We start from the raw sequence: 14,297 nt of genomic DNA on the forward strand, positions 1-14,297 counted from the left end.
GGATGACAGAAGAGATATTGAATTTAATGGATGTAAGAAGAAAATATAAGAATGCTAATCTGACAGAATACAAAAAGCTAAACAGCATGATTCGAAGAAAAATAAGATCAGCTAAATCAGAGTGGCATAAACAACAATGTAAAGAAATTGAGAACTACGAGCGTATCTATGACGCATTCAATATGCACAAAAAACTGAAAGAAGTTACAGGACTAAATAAAAAATGTAATCCTCCACTAATCGAAGATAAAAACGGAAAAATTATAATCGATATCGAAGGTCAACTAATACGATGGACAGAATATATAAAGGAATTATTCGATGATGAAAGAAGCGAACTAGAAACGCTAAATGACATAAGCGGTCCTCCAATAACTAAGGAAGAAGTGCAATACGCTATAAAGAACGCAAAAAACGGCAAGGCGATCGGACCAGATGGGATTTACGTAGAAACACTAAAGCTTTTAGGTGCCGAGGGCATTAAGATACTTACGAAATTGTTCAACTTAATCTACGAAAGCGGAAAAATTCCTAAAGATTGGCTTAAATCCTCATTTGTTGTACTACCAAAAAAACACAGAGCCACAAAATGCAGCGACTATCGCACCATCAGCCTAATGAGTCATGTATTGAAAACGTTTCTCAGAATAATTCATCAAAGAACATATAGAAGAATTGAGGAAAGAATCTCAAGTACTCAATTCGGTTTTCGCTGTGGCCTTGGAACGCGTGATGCACTATTCGCAACTCAAGTTTTAATTCAAAGATGCAGAGATGTAAATCATGACGTTTTCATGTGCGCGATTGATTTTGAAAAGGCCTTTGATAAAGTTCGCCATGAAAAAATGCTACATATTCTCAAAACTACCGGTCTGGACGGTAGGGACATTAGAATAATCGCAAATTTGTATTGGGGCCAGGCTGCATGTATTAGGGTTGCGAATCAGTGCTCTGAAGAAGTAAAAATCAAGCGCGGAGTTCGACAAGGCTGTATATTGTCACCAATGTTGTTTAATCTTTACGCTGAAACAATCTTAAATGAAGTGTTGGAAAACGCAAAAGAGGGAATACTCATTAATGGTATGCTTATGAACAATATCAGATACGCAGATGACACCTTGTTGCTGACTGGATCAATTGAACATCTTCAAGCGTTATTGAACCGAATGGTGGCATTCTGCGCGATATATGGACTCAAACTCAACGCAAGAAAAACAAAGTTTATAGTTATTAGTAAACAGGCAGCCGTAAGTAATAATAACTATAACGTAACAATCGGTAATGACTCAATTGAACGAGTAAGTAATCTTGTATATCTGGGTACTCATATTAATGAAAGCTGGAACCCTAGTACAGAAATAAAAAGTAGAATTGCCAAAGCAAGAACAAGTCTTATGAAATTTAAGAAAATCCTGTGCAGTCATGATCTAAATTTGGAACTTCGCATAAGAATGGTCCGATGTTATATATTCCCAGTACTACTTTACGGGGTCGAAGCATGGACATTGACAGAATCGCTTTTAAAAAACCTAGAAGCATTTGAAATGTGGGTCTACCGCCGTATCCTGAAGATCAGTTGGGTAGAAAGAGTCACAAACGAAAGGGTTTTGCAACGTTTGAATAAAAGTTGCGAAGTAGTGAACACGGTTAAAAGGCGCAAATTAGAATACTTTGGTCATATAATGCGTCACCCAGAAAAATATGACATACTTCACCTTGTCATGCAAGGTAAAATAATGGGAAAAAGAAGTGTGGGCCGCCGTACAACTTTTTGGCTTAAAAACCTACGCCAATGGTTTGGGAAAACTAGCACTGAACTATTTCGTGCGGCTGTAAATAAGACAATGATTGTTAATATGCTGGGCAACATGAGAGCCAACGATCGACAAGCGGTCTCGGCACCTTAAGAAGAAGAAGCCGCTCGCCTAACACTATGTGTGCGATTTTTTAAGTCACATAACTTTTTTCCTATTGCATATTTTGACTTGAAATTTTCCAGAAAACTTCTTCATGACTTATACTTTAATGTTGTGTTAGTTAAAATTATAAAAGTTGGTCACTCAACTTTTTTAACTAAACATGAAACACTAATGAAATCTGACGACAAAATGTTTAAAAATTAACTACTCCTCTTTTAATTTGTATAAACACTTGGGATAGATCTCGTTAATATTCAAATGCTTGAAAGATGACAAAGGGAAATATTTACACCAACCACAGATACAGCGAGTGAAAGTTGAAAAATTATTTTAATGCATTTTTCGCATGTTTGCATAAAATTTGACTTTTGAACATGTTCCACCAACACTAGATAAAAATAAACTTCATATTCGGATTCAACGACCTCGAAAACATAAAGAATGTCCAAAATTTGCCATTCACCTATCATGCTCGCTTTTTCGATTTCCAAGCCTCAAATTAGTGTGCCGCTCGCCTACAAGTTTTCAACGAAAACTTTTCGTTTATAAATTTGCAAAAGTCTGTGTGTTATTGCGTTGCCGCTAATGCAATACTTAGAGCAGGTGTATCGATGGATTCTTATGTAGTTTTGCCTTCTGAATCCAAATCTGAAAACGGCATTTCGATATATCTAACCGTCTTCGAGATAATCGACCTCAAAGTCTAAAATGTGACGTCACAATCCGGTTATCTCCTACAGACGCACTAAACGTCAGCTCAAATGGTTGATTAGGAAGTAGGCTACTTTTTTTTTAAATCTCGATTTGCCAAGCATAGGTTATTTACATTTGAGTTTGACACTTCGTGAATGTCAAACTAAATTTTAAATTAAGTATTAATAAAACATCAATGACATTTGATAGTGAATTTAATTATTATATAAAATAAATAAGATGTTCAAAAATACAATTTGAGTATAAATATTTTAAAAGCAATAATTTATTAACAGTTTTAAACAGGTTCATACCAGTATAAATATGGCCTCCCCTTTATGATAAATGGACTATTCCATTTGCTATAAAATTAAAATGTATACCTAGTCGTTCCCTAAACTCGACACAACTGGCTAGTGATTGTAGAAGGTAATTTTTTTGTTTTTTGAGAATTTTGCCGAACTTGGCAACATTACTAATTATTTAGTAATAGTTATTAACTATTACTAATTATTTAGTAATAGTTATTAACTATTTAGAAATTATTTTTTTGTCGAATTGGCAAAATTATTGACTAAAATCACTAGCCAGTATTGTGTCTGTGTACATCCTTCTAATGGAAAAAAATATTTGAAGATTTTTCTCAAATTATGGATACCAAGAACATTTTCATTTATAACTCTTTTATTTTTAATTTGACAAATAAAAGTTATTCTTCATAAAAAGCTCTTCTTGTTCTAAGATTTATGATGCAACCGTGTCCCAAAAGTAGGGGAACGGTCGAGTATTTCGCGAACTAAACATCGGATGGAAAAACTGAAAAATACGTGTTCAATCATTTTCAAAAATCTATCCAATGACACCAAACACCAACTCCCACTACTCCCCCTGGAGGTGGGGTGGGGGTAACTTTAAAATCTTAAATGGAAACCCCTAGTTTTTCTTGCAGATTTGCATTCATTACGTAAAAGTAAGCAACTTTTATGCAAGACATTTTTTCGAACTGTGGATAGATGGCGCTATAATTGGGAAAAACGATTTATCCTGATACCATAGGTAAATTATAGAAACGGTCTAATATCTCGAGAAATACACTTCCAAATAAGAAACCAAAAAACAGGTTTTTAATATTTTTCGAAAACCTATCGATAAACACTAAACATTACCCTCCAACCCACCCCCTGGAGGTGGGGTGGGGGGTAACTTTAAAATCTTAAATAGCAACCCCACTTTTTATTGCAGATTCGAATTCGTCATGAAAAATTAAGCAACATTTATTCGAAACATTTTTTAAAAATGCTGATAGATGGCGCTAATAAATCGTATTTTTTCAATTAAAGCGCCATCTATCAACAATTCTAAAAAATATTTCGAATAAATGTTGCTTAGTTTTTCATGGTAAATCCGAATCTGTAATAAAAAGTGGGGTATGCTATTTAATATTTTAAAGTTACCCCCCCACCCCACCTCCAGGGGGGTGGGTTGGAGGGTCGTGTTTAGTGTTATTCGATAGGTTTTCGAAAAGTATTAAAAAAATTTGTTTGGTTTCTCATTTGGAAGTGTATTTCTCGAGATATTAGACCGTTTCTATAATTTACCCATGATATCAGGATAAATCGTTTTTCCCAATTATAGCGCCATCTATCCACAGTTCGAAAAAATGTCTTGAATAAAAGTTGCTTACTTTTACGTAACGAATCCAAATCTGCAAGAAAATCTAGGGGTTTCCATTTGAGATTTTAAAGTTACCCCCCACCCCACCTCCAGGGGGTGTAGTGGAGGTTGGTGTTTGGTGTCATTTTATAGATTTTTGAGAATGATTGAACACGTATTTTTCAGTTTTTCGATCCGATGTTCAGTTCGCGAGATATTCGACCGTTCCACTACTTTTGGGACACCTTGTATAAAATTTTATTAATTTTATACGAGGTATATAAAAAATATGAATTTCGAACAAGGACAAACTACCTTTATAGTTCATAACATTTAAATTAGAATGATATAATTGCACATTAAAACATAATTATTAATTCTAAACTACTTTTCATAATAGAAATTTTCCATATTAAGAATTAAAATACGTAAATATACAAAGTTTTCGTTATGACAATGCTCGCATTTTCAGCTTGTTATATCTGTAATCAAAATTATACTTAACTGACATGATTTTTTTTTTAGATGGAGGGTGGTATCTATACGAGTCATGGTAAATGTAATCGTTATAGCCCTACTGGCACTATCCATGTACATTGTAGTATTGGTGGTAAAGAGGTCTACAGAGCCAGAAGCAGAGAGTTCCTTTTGGAGAAAGAACGAAATACCTGTTGTTATATCGGCTTTGACTTTTATTTTTCCAATATTTTTTGAAGTGCTGGGCATTTTTGAACAGTATCATCCACGGAAACAGTTAAGATTGCAACTGGGAAGGTAAGCTATGTAGAGCAGTATATACACCTTATTTTAGAACTCACTTTATACAGTTACACCCTATTTTAAAGAATATTTAATTCCCTATTTGGCAATAAGGAATATGTTTATTTTTGTACATTCACATTTATTAAAACATAACAATTTTTATATTTAAAGCTATTTAATAACTGTCCCTTCTCATTCCTTGAGCCCTTGTCAGGGCGTTGTGACACTAATAATATTGTTAACTTACTGTCTCCATTGGATCCGATCCTGTGCCAGCTGGATGTCCTTATGTAGGGATTTTCCCACCAAACTAGGGATTTACTAGCTACCGGACTGTTAATATACTTATTAATAAATACTACATGTGTCACCGTATTAAAAATTTAAACAAAATAAGTACTTTAGATTTTCAAACGTCTTAAGGGTTTAATAGAAAGATTCGAAAGGCCGTTTATTGGCTATATAAGTTGTTCCATCGTTTTCGAGGTCTTCCCACTGATCGTCTTCCTATTGGGGAACCGTCTCTCGCTGTCCTGACTACCCAATTTGTTGTCATTCGGTTTATGTGGTCATTCCATCCTATTCTTCTGTTTCTTACCGAGTTATTAATGTTATCCATCTTGCATCTCCGTTGTTTATCTGTACTTCTAACTCTGTCCCATAGAGTCTTACCATCGATTTTTCGAAGGGTTTTCATCTCCGCTGTTTCGAGCAATCTTTTTGTCCTCTCTGGTCGTGCTACTCCTCTTGGTTTAAAAAGTTTAAAGGAGTAATTTCTATCCCAAATGCACTGTGTATAACAATTTACAAAAAAAAGTCTTGATTGATTGAATATCTGTTTGAAATTATTTGAAAAACATTTTTTATGTTTTTGGTAAAATAGTAGGGGAGGAAACTATGCTAAATTTGCAGTTACTCGAGCGTGTAATGCGGACCGATTGGGCTGTTAAAAGTAGGTCCTAAAACCAAAAAAAGTTAAGTAAAGTTTTCCATTTAAGTGGGGACTTTCCATTTTTTAATTTAACCTTCCATTTCCAACAATCGTTTTTTCCGATTATAGCGCCATCTATCATTTATCCATAATTCGGAAAAATGTCTTGAATAAAAGTTGATTTTAGTTTACATGTAGTTTTTAGTAAAAGTTCACATTTTTACGTAAAGAATCCAAATCTGCGACAAAAATTGGGGGCTCCTATTTAACATTTTAAAGTAACCCCCACCCCGCCTCCGTGGGGGGTCGTGTTTGGTGCCATTCGATAGATTTTTAAAAAATATTGAATACGTGTATTTTGTAGTTTTTCGATCTGATGTTCATTTCGCGAAATATCGCGGAGTTCGTATTTAAAATTTTAAATTTACCCCCACTCCTCTCCGTGGGGGGTCGTGTATGGTATCATTGGAAGAGCCAATATGTAGTAGAGGTACATTTACAGGGTACAAGGTCTCTCCCCATCCGATAATCTGAGTAACGCTCGAGTAACTGCAAAAACCCCGCTTGGGCTCCCCTACCAAAAGGAAACGCATTGTATTGATATGTGAAGTATCAATTTTTATTTTTAAGCAATAAGTTCCAGAGTTGGTTTTATTTTATATTGAATTGTGAATGCTCCGTCTAACATGTTTAGAAATTAATTTTTAATTTTAGGATTATGGTCCTGAATTTGGTGAACTTGTATTCCTTAATATTCGCATTGATTGCCAAAGTAGGCGATATGGTAAGAGTTGAAAATATAAATTGTAATTATTTAATCTTAGTTATGTCATTTAAGGTAGATTTATATATGTCAAATTGGGGCAAGTTAGGCAGCAAAATTATTTTTCAAAAATATATAAACAACCAAACTCAAATAATAACAGTAAAATAAATACCAATATTGTTAGTCCTGTCGCCAGGGGGGGTACAACGGCCTCGTTAATTCAGATGGACTTACTCAAGTTTTTTTTATGTATTTTGACCCGTAGAACACGAATTTTTTGGGTAACAGTTGATCCGGATGTCGATAAGATTGTTATAGACCAAGAACTTGAGGAATCAAATAACAGCGATTTTTGGCAAAACAAAACAATATTTTGTATTTTTTGGGCCATTTTAAGTAAAAAATATTTCTACAAGTTTTTTCGTAGGATGCACAGTTTTTGAGATAAACGCGGTTGAACTTTAAAAAAATCGAAAAATTGCAATTTTTGAACCCGAATAACTTTTGATTAAAAAATAAAATAGCAAGTCTGCTTACCGCATTTGAAAGTTTAAGTCAAATTATATCGGTTTTGATTATTTGCATTGGTAAAAATTTGTTTTTTTATTGTTTAACAAAGCTATAAACACGTAGGGTTTCCCGTGCTTTTACATGCGTTTTAACGCATGTAACGTAGAAATAGACTTGATTGCACTAGTACCTATTCTACCTACTCGTTCGATTTTAAATGAGAAATCATAGAAACATCACTCACGCACTAGTTGTTTGTAGCTTTGTTTAACAATAACACAATAAATTTTTAGCAATGCAAATAATCAAAACCGACATAATTTGACTTGAACTTTCAAAGGCGCTAAGCAGAATTGCTATTTTATTTTTTAATCAAAAGTTATTCGGGTTTAAAAATTGCAGTTTTTCGATTTTTTGAAAGTTCAACCGCGTTTATCTCGAAAACTGTGCATCCTACTAAAAAACTTGTAGAAATATTTTTTGCTTAAAATGACCCAAAAAATACAAAATATTGTTTTGTTTTGCCAAAAATCGCTGTTATTTGATTCCTCAAGTTCTTGGTCTATAACAATCTTATCGACATCCGGATCAACTGTTACCCAAAAAATTCGTGTTCTACGGGTCAAAATACATAAAAAAAACTTGGGTAAGTCCATCTGAATTAACGAGGCCGTTGTACCCCCCCTGGCGACAGGACTATGTATTAATTTGCCAATTACAGAGCCGTTCTGGAGAATACCATATAAAACAAATATTGTGGACTAAAAATAAATAAAAACAAAACCAATTGAATGACAATAAGGAGACAGGTTTCAAACCAATTCCAAATACTAATAGACATTGAGAGAGTTAATAGTTATTTTCCTAACAAGTGCAGAAAGTCATTCTTTTCCGCACGCGACTGCAGTTTGCCGAACGACGCGAAGCGGGAGTTCGGCAAGCAGTCGAGTGCGGAAAAGAGACTTTCTGCAAGAGTTAGGAACAATATTTTTTCTAAGACTCTTTAAAAAATTACCAAATCTTAATCAATTAATTTAATTAATATGAAAATACATACACAAATTAATTCGTTGACAAGGTTGTCAAAACCAAACTTTCAATATAATTAGTTAGCATGACGACGATCTTGGTTCCAATGACGATGATTCAAAACGACTGTTATTGTCTACCGATTTGACTTTCGAATATTATGTCAAAATAATTTTATTTCATCGAATTGTCGCGTTAATTTCATTAAAACAGGAACACAATAAGATATATTTGAAATAAATTAGTAAATAACATCTAAATATTAGTTTATTGCATGTATTATAATTACTTTAAGGCCATATTAACATATCTAAATTAACACGCGTGCGGAAAAGTAAAAACCGCGTGCGGAAATGTAACACGCGTGCGGAAAAGTGAAACTTTCTAAACTAAAATGCGTGCGCGAAAGTAGACATTTTTGCCCGCTCGTAGAAAAAAAGTTTAATTGCTATAACCAACAAGTTGCTATAACCAACAGTGAGAATCAGCCTTAAAGGCTGATTCTCACTATCATGCAAGGCAACTGCTCGGCATGGGCAAGGCATCGGCTCGGCAAGATACATTACATAAAATCTTATGAACGGCACGGGATTAAAGCCTGATTCTCATTAGATGTGCAAGGAACCGAACCGGCAACGGCAAGGCACGGGCAAGGTTTTCGGAGTCAATTCACACTGCAAAAGGCTTGCCGCGGGTTAGTTGCTTTGTGTAGTGAACAATTTTGAAATTGAACGTTAATAAAAATTGCTCTAATATTAGACGAAGAAACAGAAAATGGAAACAAATATTGCAGAAATAGAAAACACGTTGTTGGGTGCTTAAAATGCTAAAGAAACGCACAAAAGAAGGAGAATTTGCAACCTTACACTCCGAACTTTTAGACGATCAGACAAAATTTTTTAAATATAACCGAATGACAGTGAATGAATTTAACAACTTAGGGCTGCATATTGAACCATAATATTCAACCTAGTTCTTGAGTCACCCATCAGAAAAACCAATGAAACACCAAGCCAGTACAAATTACTGCATATGCAGACGATGTAGTTCTACACTTTAACACGACTAACTGAAGCCTTGAAAAACATTGATCCTGAAGCACGAAAAAGGGAGCTTTAAATAAACGAAGCAAAAACGAATGACATGACCGTCAAAAAATACCTGACAATGAAAATTATAACACAATAGACAACACTCTTGAACGTGTGGATGCCTTCACATATCTGGGCACAGAAATCAGAAGAATTCCGTAAGGATCGAAATTAATGCAGGTATTTACAGAGCGGAATCGTACATACTATGCTATTAAAAGATTGATGATATCGAAACTATTAGACAAAATAATCAAAGAGACTATCTACAGAACATTGATTAGACCCGTATGGTTGTGAAACCTAAGCAATGACGAAAAGGGATGAAGCCCAACTCAGTTCATTCGAGAGAAAAATACTGAGAAAAGTATATGACCCGGTGCAAGCAGAAGACGGCACATGGAAAATCAGTAGAACCAACGAGGATGAATTGAATGAAGGTTACGATATTGTACAATTTGTGAAAAGTCAAAGACTGTCACGGCTGGGACATGTGCAGAGAAAAGACAATGAATAAACAACAAAGAAATTATTACAATGGAAACCGATAGGAAGGCGAAAAAAAAGAGAAAGGTCAGAACGAGAGGGATGGATGACGTGGAAGACGACATGAAAACCATGAACATAAGACAATGGAGAAAAAGTACACAAGAGAAATCCGAATGGAAGGACATATCCAGACAAGTAAAGACCCATCCAGAGTTATGATGCCAAAAGAAGAAGAAAAATTGGCGCATATTGAGGAACGTCTTCAAAAACAAAATACTTCTTTTCTCTATCGTCTTTATAAAACTGATTTTAAACAACCAAGATTGCAGATTGCTTGCCGGTAAGGTATTCACACTGTCGTGACCTTCACGGCACATGCTAGGCAAAGATTGTTTCGAAAAGAACGTCGCATGCAAAGCCCGTCGCTTGCCGGTGCCTGGCACGCATAGTGTGAATACAACTGGATAAAATTACAAATGCTCTACAAACTAGCCATGTGCAGACTCTAGACGTAGAAATCACCACAAGATAACAAACAGGGACGTTACTACGAACGTTTACCTTTCTTTCTTTCCGTCACCTTTCTTGAATGCCATGTGTCCTTCTTAGATCAGTTTTTAAAGCATTTTACTTTTGTAACAGTCTAGCTACCACAGACAGTTGGGGAATTAATGTATAACAATAAAACTCCAACTAACTATGGGAGCCGATTTTTGAGGCTTCGTCTGGCTCTGGATTAAATTCGTCTTATCTTAGTCAAAAAAGTGAACAATGAGTCTTGGAAGGAACGAAATCACTATAAAATATAAAATTAACTAATATGTATTTATTTAGCATAAAAATACAATGAAGTAACATTTTAATATTATTAACCAAATCCTTCCTTCTTCTTCATTAAGTTCCATCTTCTATCGAAGGTTGGAAATCATCATGGCAAGGCGGACCATGTTGACTGCCGCTCTAAATAGCTCTGTACTACTGTATTCGAACCATTCCCTTAAGTTCCTAAGCCAGGATGTTCTTCGTCTTCCCACATTTCGCTTTCCTCGGAGTTTGCCTTGCATAATGAGTTGTAATAATGAGTATTTTTGCCCTCTCATATCACATGTCCCAGTACTTAAGTTTTCGTCTTTTGATAGTTAATATTATTTCCGGTTTATTTCCTATCCTTCTAGTTACTTCCACGTTTGACATCTCCCACGTTCTTTGAATCCATGATATTCGTAGGATTCTTCTGTAACACCAAAATTCAAAGGCGGCCAACTTATTCAGATGGACTTGTTCTAATGTCCACGCTTCCAAGCCATAAAGAAGAGTAGAAAACACGTAACACCGAAGCATCATAGACGTAGTTCTTTCCTATCTCGACAACAAAGAAACTTTTTAAGTTTAATGAATGATGCACGTGCTATTTCAATACGTGTCTTAATTTCTTTGGTTTGGTCTACATTTGATGTTATCCATGTGCCTAAGTATTTGTAGTTATCCACACTCTCAATTACAGTATCTGCAATAGTCAGTTGGATGTTTGCATGTGCTGGTTTAGTCCTGATCATGCATTTAGTTTTCTTTAAATTCATCTTCAGTCCGTACTCATGACAGCGTTGATTAAGGCGTTGCATTACGTTCTGTAAATCATTGTTGTTATCCGTTATTATTACTGTATCGTCTGCAAAACGTAAGTTGTTCAAGACTTCTCCATTTATAGATATACCTTCGATTGAACCTGAGAGCGCTTCTTGAAATACCGCTTCACTGTAGAAAATAAATAAATCCTTCCTCTAACTCTACAATAAAATGATATGGCATTGTTGGATCGCTTGTTGGCTATGGAGAATGAAGTTGGCTCCAGATGATGTGGGTAGGCCTTAGATGTTTTTCATTTGAATGTCTTAAGTAGCTGTTGTGACCTTGAGACAACTGCAGTCTTAAATTGTTTTGTTTATTCCACGTCGTTACCCATCGTCGACGATGTAATTTTCTTCTTCTTAAAGTTCCCTCTCCTGTCGGAGGTTGGATATCATAATGGCTATGGTCACTTTGTTGGCTGCTGCTCTAAACAGTTGTAATGAACTACACTTAAACCATTCTCTAAGGTTCCTCAGTCAGGAGATGCGTCTTCTTCCTATACTTCTTCTTCCTTGGATCCTTCCTTGCATAATAATTCTCAGCAACTCATATTTTTCTCCTCTGGTAATGGACCCAAATATTCCAGTTTTCTAGTTTTTATCCTCTTCATAATTTCTAACTCCTTATTTAAACGTCGTAGCACTTCAACATTGGTAATCCTTTGAACCCACTTAATTTTCAATATTCTTCTGTAACACCACATTTCGAACGCTTCTATTCTTCTTATGTGTTGTCTCTTCAATGTCCAAACTTTCATTCCGTATAGCAATATAGAAAATATGTAGCATCTTAGAGCCCTCAATCTGAGAGGCAACTGAATGTCTTTGATTGTAAGCAGTGTCTTCATTTTTATAAATTCTTGCCTTGCAGTTTCAATTCGGACTTTAATTTATTGGCTTTGGTCATTCCTGTCATCAATCCAGGTTCCCAGATATTTGTATGTCTTCACTTTTTCTATTTGGGTTTGCTCTATCATTAACATTTCATTTCCATGTTCTGTTTTTGAGACAATCATAAATTTAGTTTTTTTCTTGTTTATTTTTAGTCCGTATCGAATGCTATAATCGTTAATTCTATTTAGTAATTCTTGTAGCGATTCCAGGGTGTCTGCCATTATAACCGTGTCATCAACGAATCTTATGTTATTTACTATTTTTCCGTTTATAGAGATTCCATCACTTAGCTCCGCTATCGCTTCCTGAAATATGTCTTCACTGTACAGGTTAAACAGTAGCGGCGACAGAACACAACCCTGTCTTACTCCTCTCTTTATATCAATATTCTCGGATTCTTGTTCTTCTATCTATATATTGGCCTTTTGATTCCAATACAGATTGATGATAATTCGTAAATCTCGTCTGTCGATATCTCTGTTTTTCAATAATTCTATTAGTTTTTCATGTCCGACCCTGTTAAATGCTTTTTCGAAGTCGATGAAACAGGAATAAATATCCAGGTTCATATCTAGGCATCTTTGAGATAGGACATTAAACGCAAACAATGCCTCTCTTGTTCCAAGTCCTTTGCGGAACCCAAATTGGGTATCATCCATATCATATTCTAGCTTTCTGTACAGTCGAACCCGCTTATTGGAATAGCCTTCGTGCCAAGCAAAACTATTCCTATAACCGGGATATTCTACTAACCGATCATTAGTGGCTGGTAAAACCATTTCGGGAGGTCAAATTTTTATTCCTTAAACCGGGATATTCCTTTAACCGGTATTCTAATAAGCGGGTTCGACTGTATAATCTTCCATGAATCACCTTTAGAAATATTTTGAGGGTATGGCTTATTAGTGATATTGTCCTATAGTCCGAACAATCTTTGGCATATATTGTTTTTGGTATTATTGTTACAAAAGTGGACACCAACCATTTCTGAGGGATTTTTCCGGTTTTATATACTTCATTAAACAGATCCAGTAGTACAGGTAGAGTTTCATCGTCTAGACATTTCAGTAATTCCGCAGGTATTTTGTCTGGACCTACAGTTTTTCCGTTTTTTGCGTTTCGATTTCCTCCATTATGATCTGTAGTCCCGTTTCGCTGTCGATTTCTTCCGGTTCTTGTCTATTATCCTCAAACAGATCTGTTATGTATGTCTTCCACTTTTTTAATTTCTCTTTGACTTCTATAATAATTTTTCCAGTTATGTCTTTAAGAAGGCCATTGTGAGCGGCCGTGGAGTAACGGCATAAACGCTGGCCTCATACGCCAGTAGACGTGGGTTCGAGCCCTGCCAAAGACAAACCATTTTCATTTCCAATAATGACACGAGCCGTCTCACCGTGCCTCGGATAGCAAGTAAAGCCGTCGGTCCCCCTGGGCTAGTGTACATCGGCACTAGTTACTTAAAACAGGGTTAAAGATGTAAATGGCGCCGGAACTATCCGAAAGGATCTCCCCGGCAAAAATGCCATACAATATTATTATTATTATTATTAAGAAGGCCATCTTTCTTTTTTCGCTGTGTATTTGTGATTTCCTTTATTTTCCTGTACATGTTAAAGCTATCATACTTTTTAGAATATTCTTCTATTTCACTACATTGATTTGCCAGCCAGGTGGATTTGGCCTCTTTTATTTTCTTTCCTATTAATCTCTGTATTTCTTTGTATTTTGCCTTACTCCTGTTTTTATGTTTCCTTCTTTCCTTCATTAGATCTACGATTTCTGAAGTCATCCATCTCTGTTTCTTTATTATTTTTGTGGGTAATATCTTCTTTCCTGCCTCTACTAACGTTTCTTGTATCATGTTCCATTTGTCATTAACATCTGTTGTTTTTATCACGTCTTGTTTGATTTTCTTTAAGTTATCATTTA

The 14,297-nt window shown here is 35.3% G+C and overlaps 1 protein-coding gene across 3 annotated transcripts in view; it reads left to right on the forward strand.

The window, feature by feature from the left end:
• Positions 1–14,297, forward strand: part of LOC126890744 (transmembrane channel-like protein) — a 164,957-nt gene that overhangs the window by 108,295 nt on the left and 42,365 nt on the right. For all 3 annotated transcript variants that reach the window (XM_050659914.1, XM_050659915.1, XM_050659916.1), the window contains exons 8-9: positions 4,791–5,039; positions 6,673–6,742. In XM_050659914.1, the coding sequence (XP_050515871.1) occupies positions 4,791–5,039; positions 6,673–6,742 (319 nt within the window). The remainder of the gene's footprint in view (positions 1–4,790; positions 5,040–6,672; positions 6,743–14,297) is intronic.

Source organism: Diabrotica virgifera, chromosome 8, assembly GCF_917563875.1.
Source record: "Diabrotica virgifera virgifera chromosome 8, PGI_DIABVI_V3a".
In the NCBI taxonomy this organism is placed as follows: Eukaryota; Metazoa; Arthropoda; class Insecta; order Coleoptera; family Chrysomelidae; genus Diabrotica; species Diabrotica virgifera.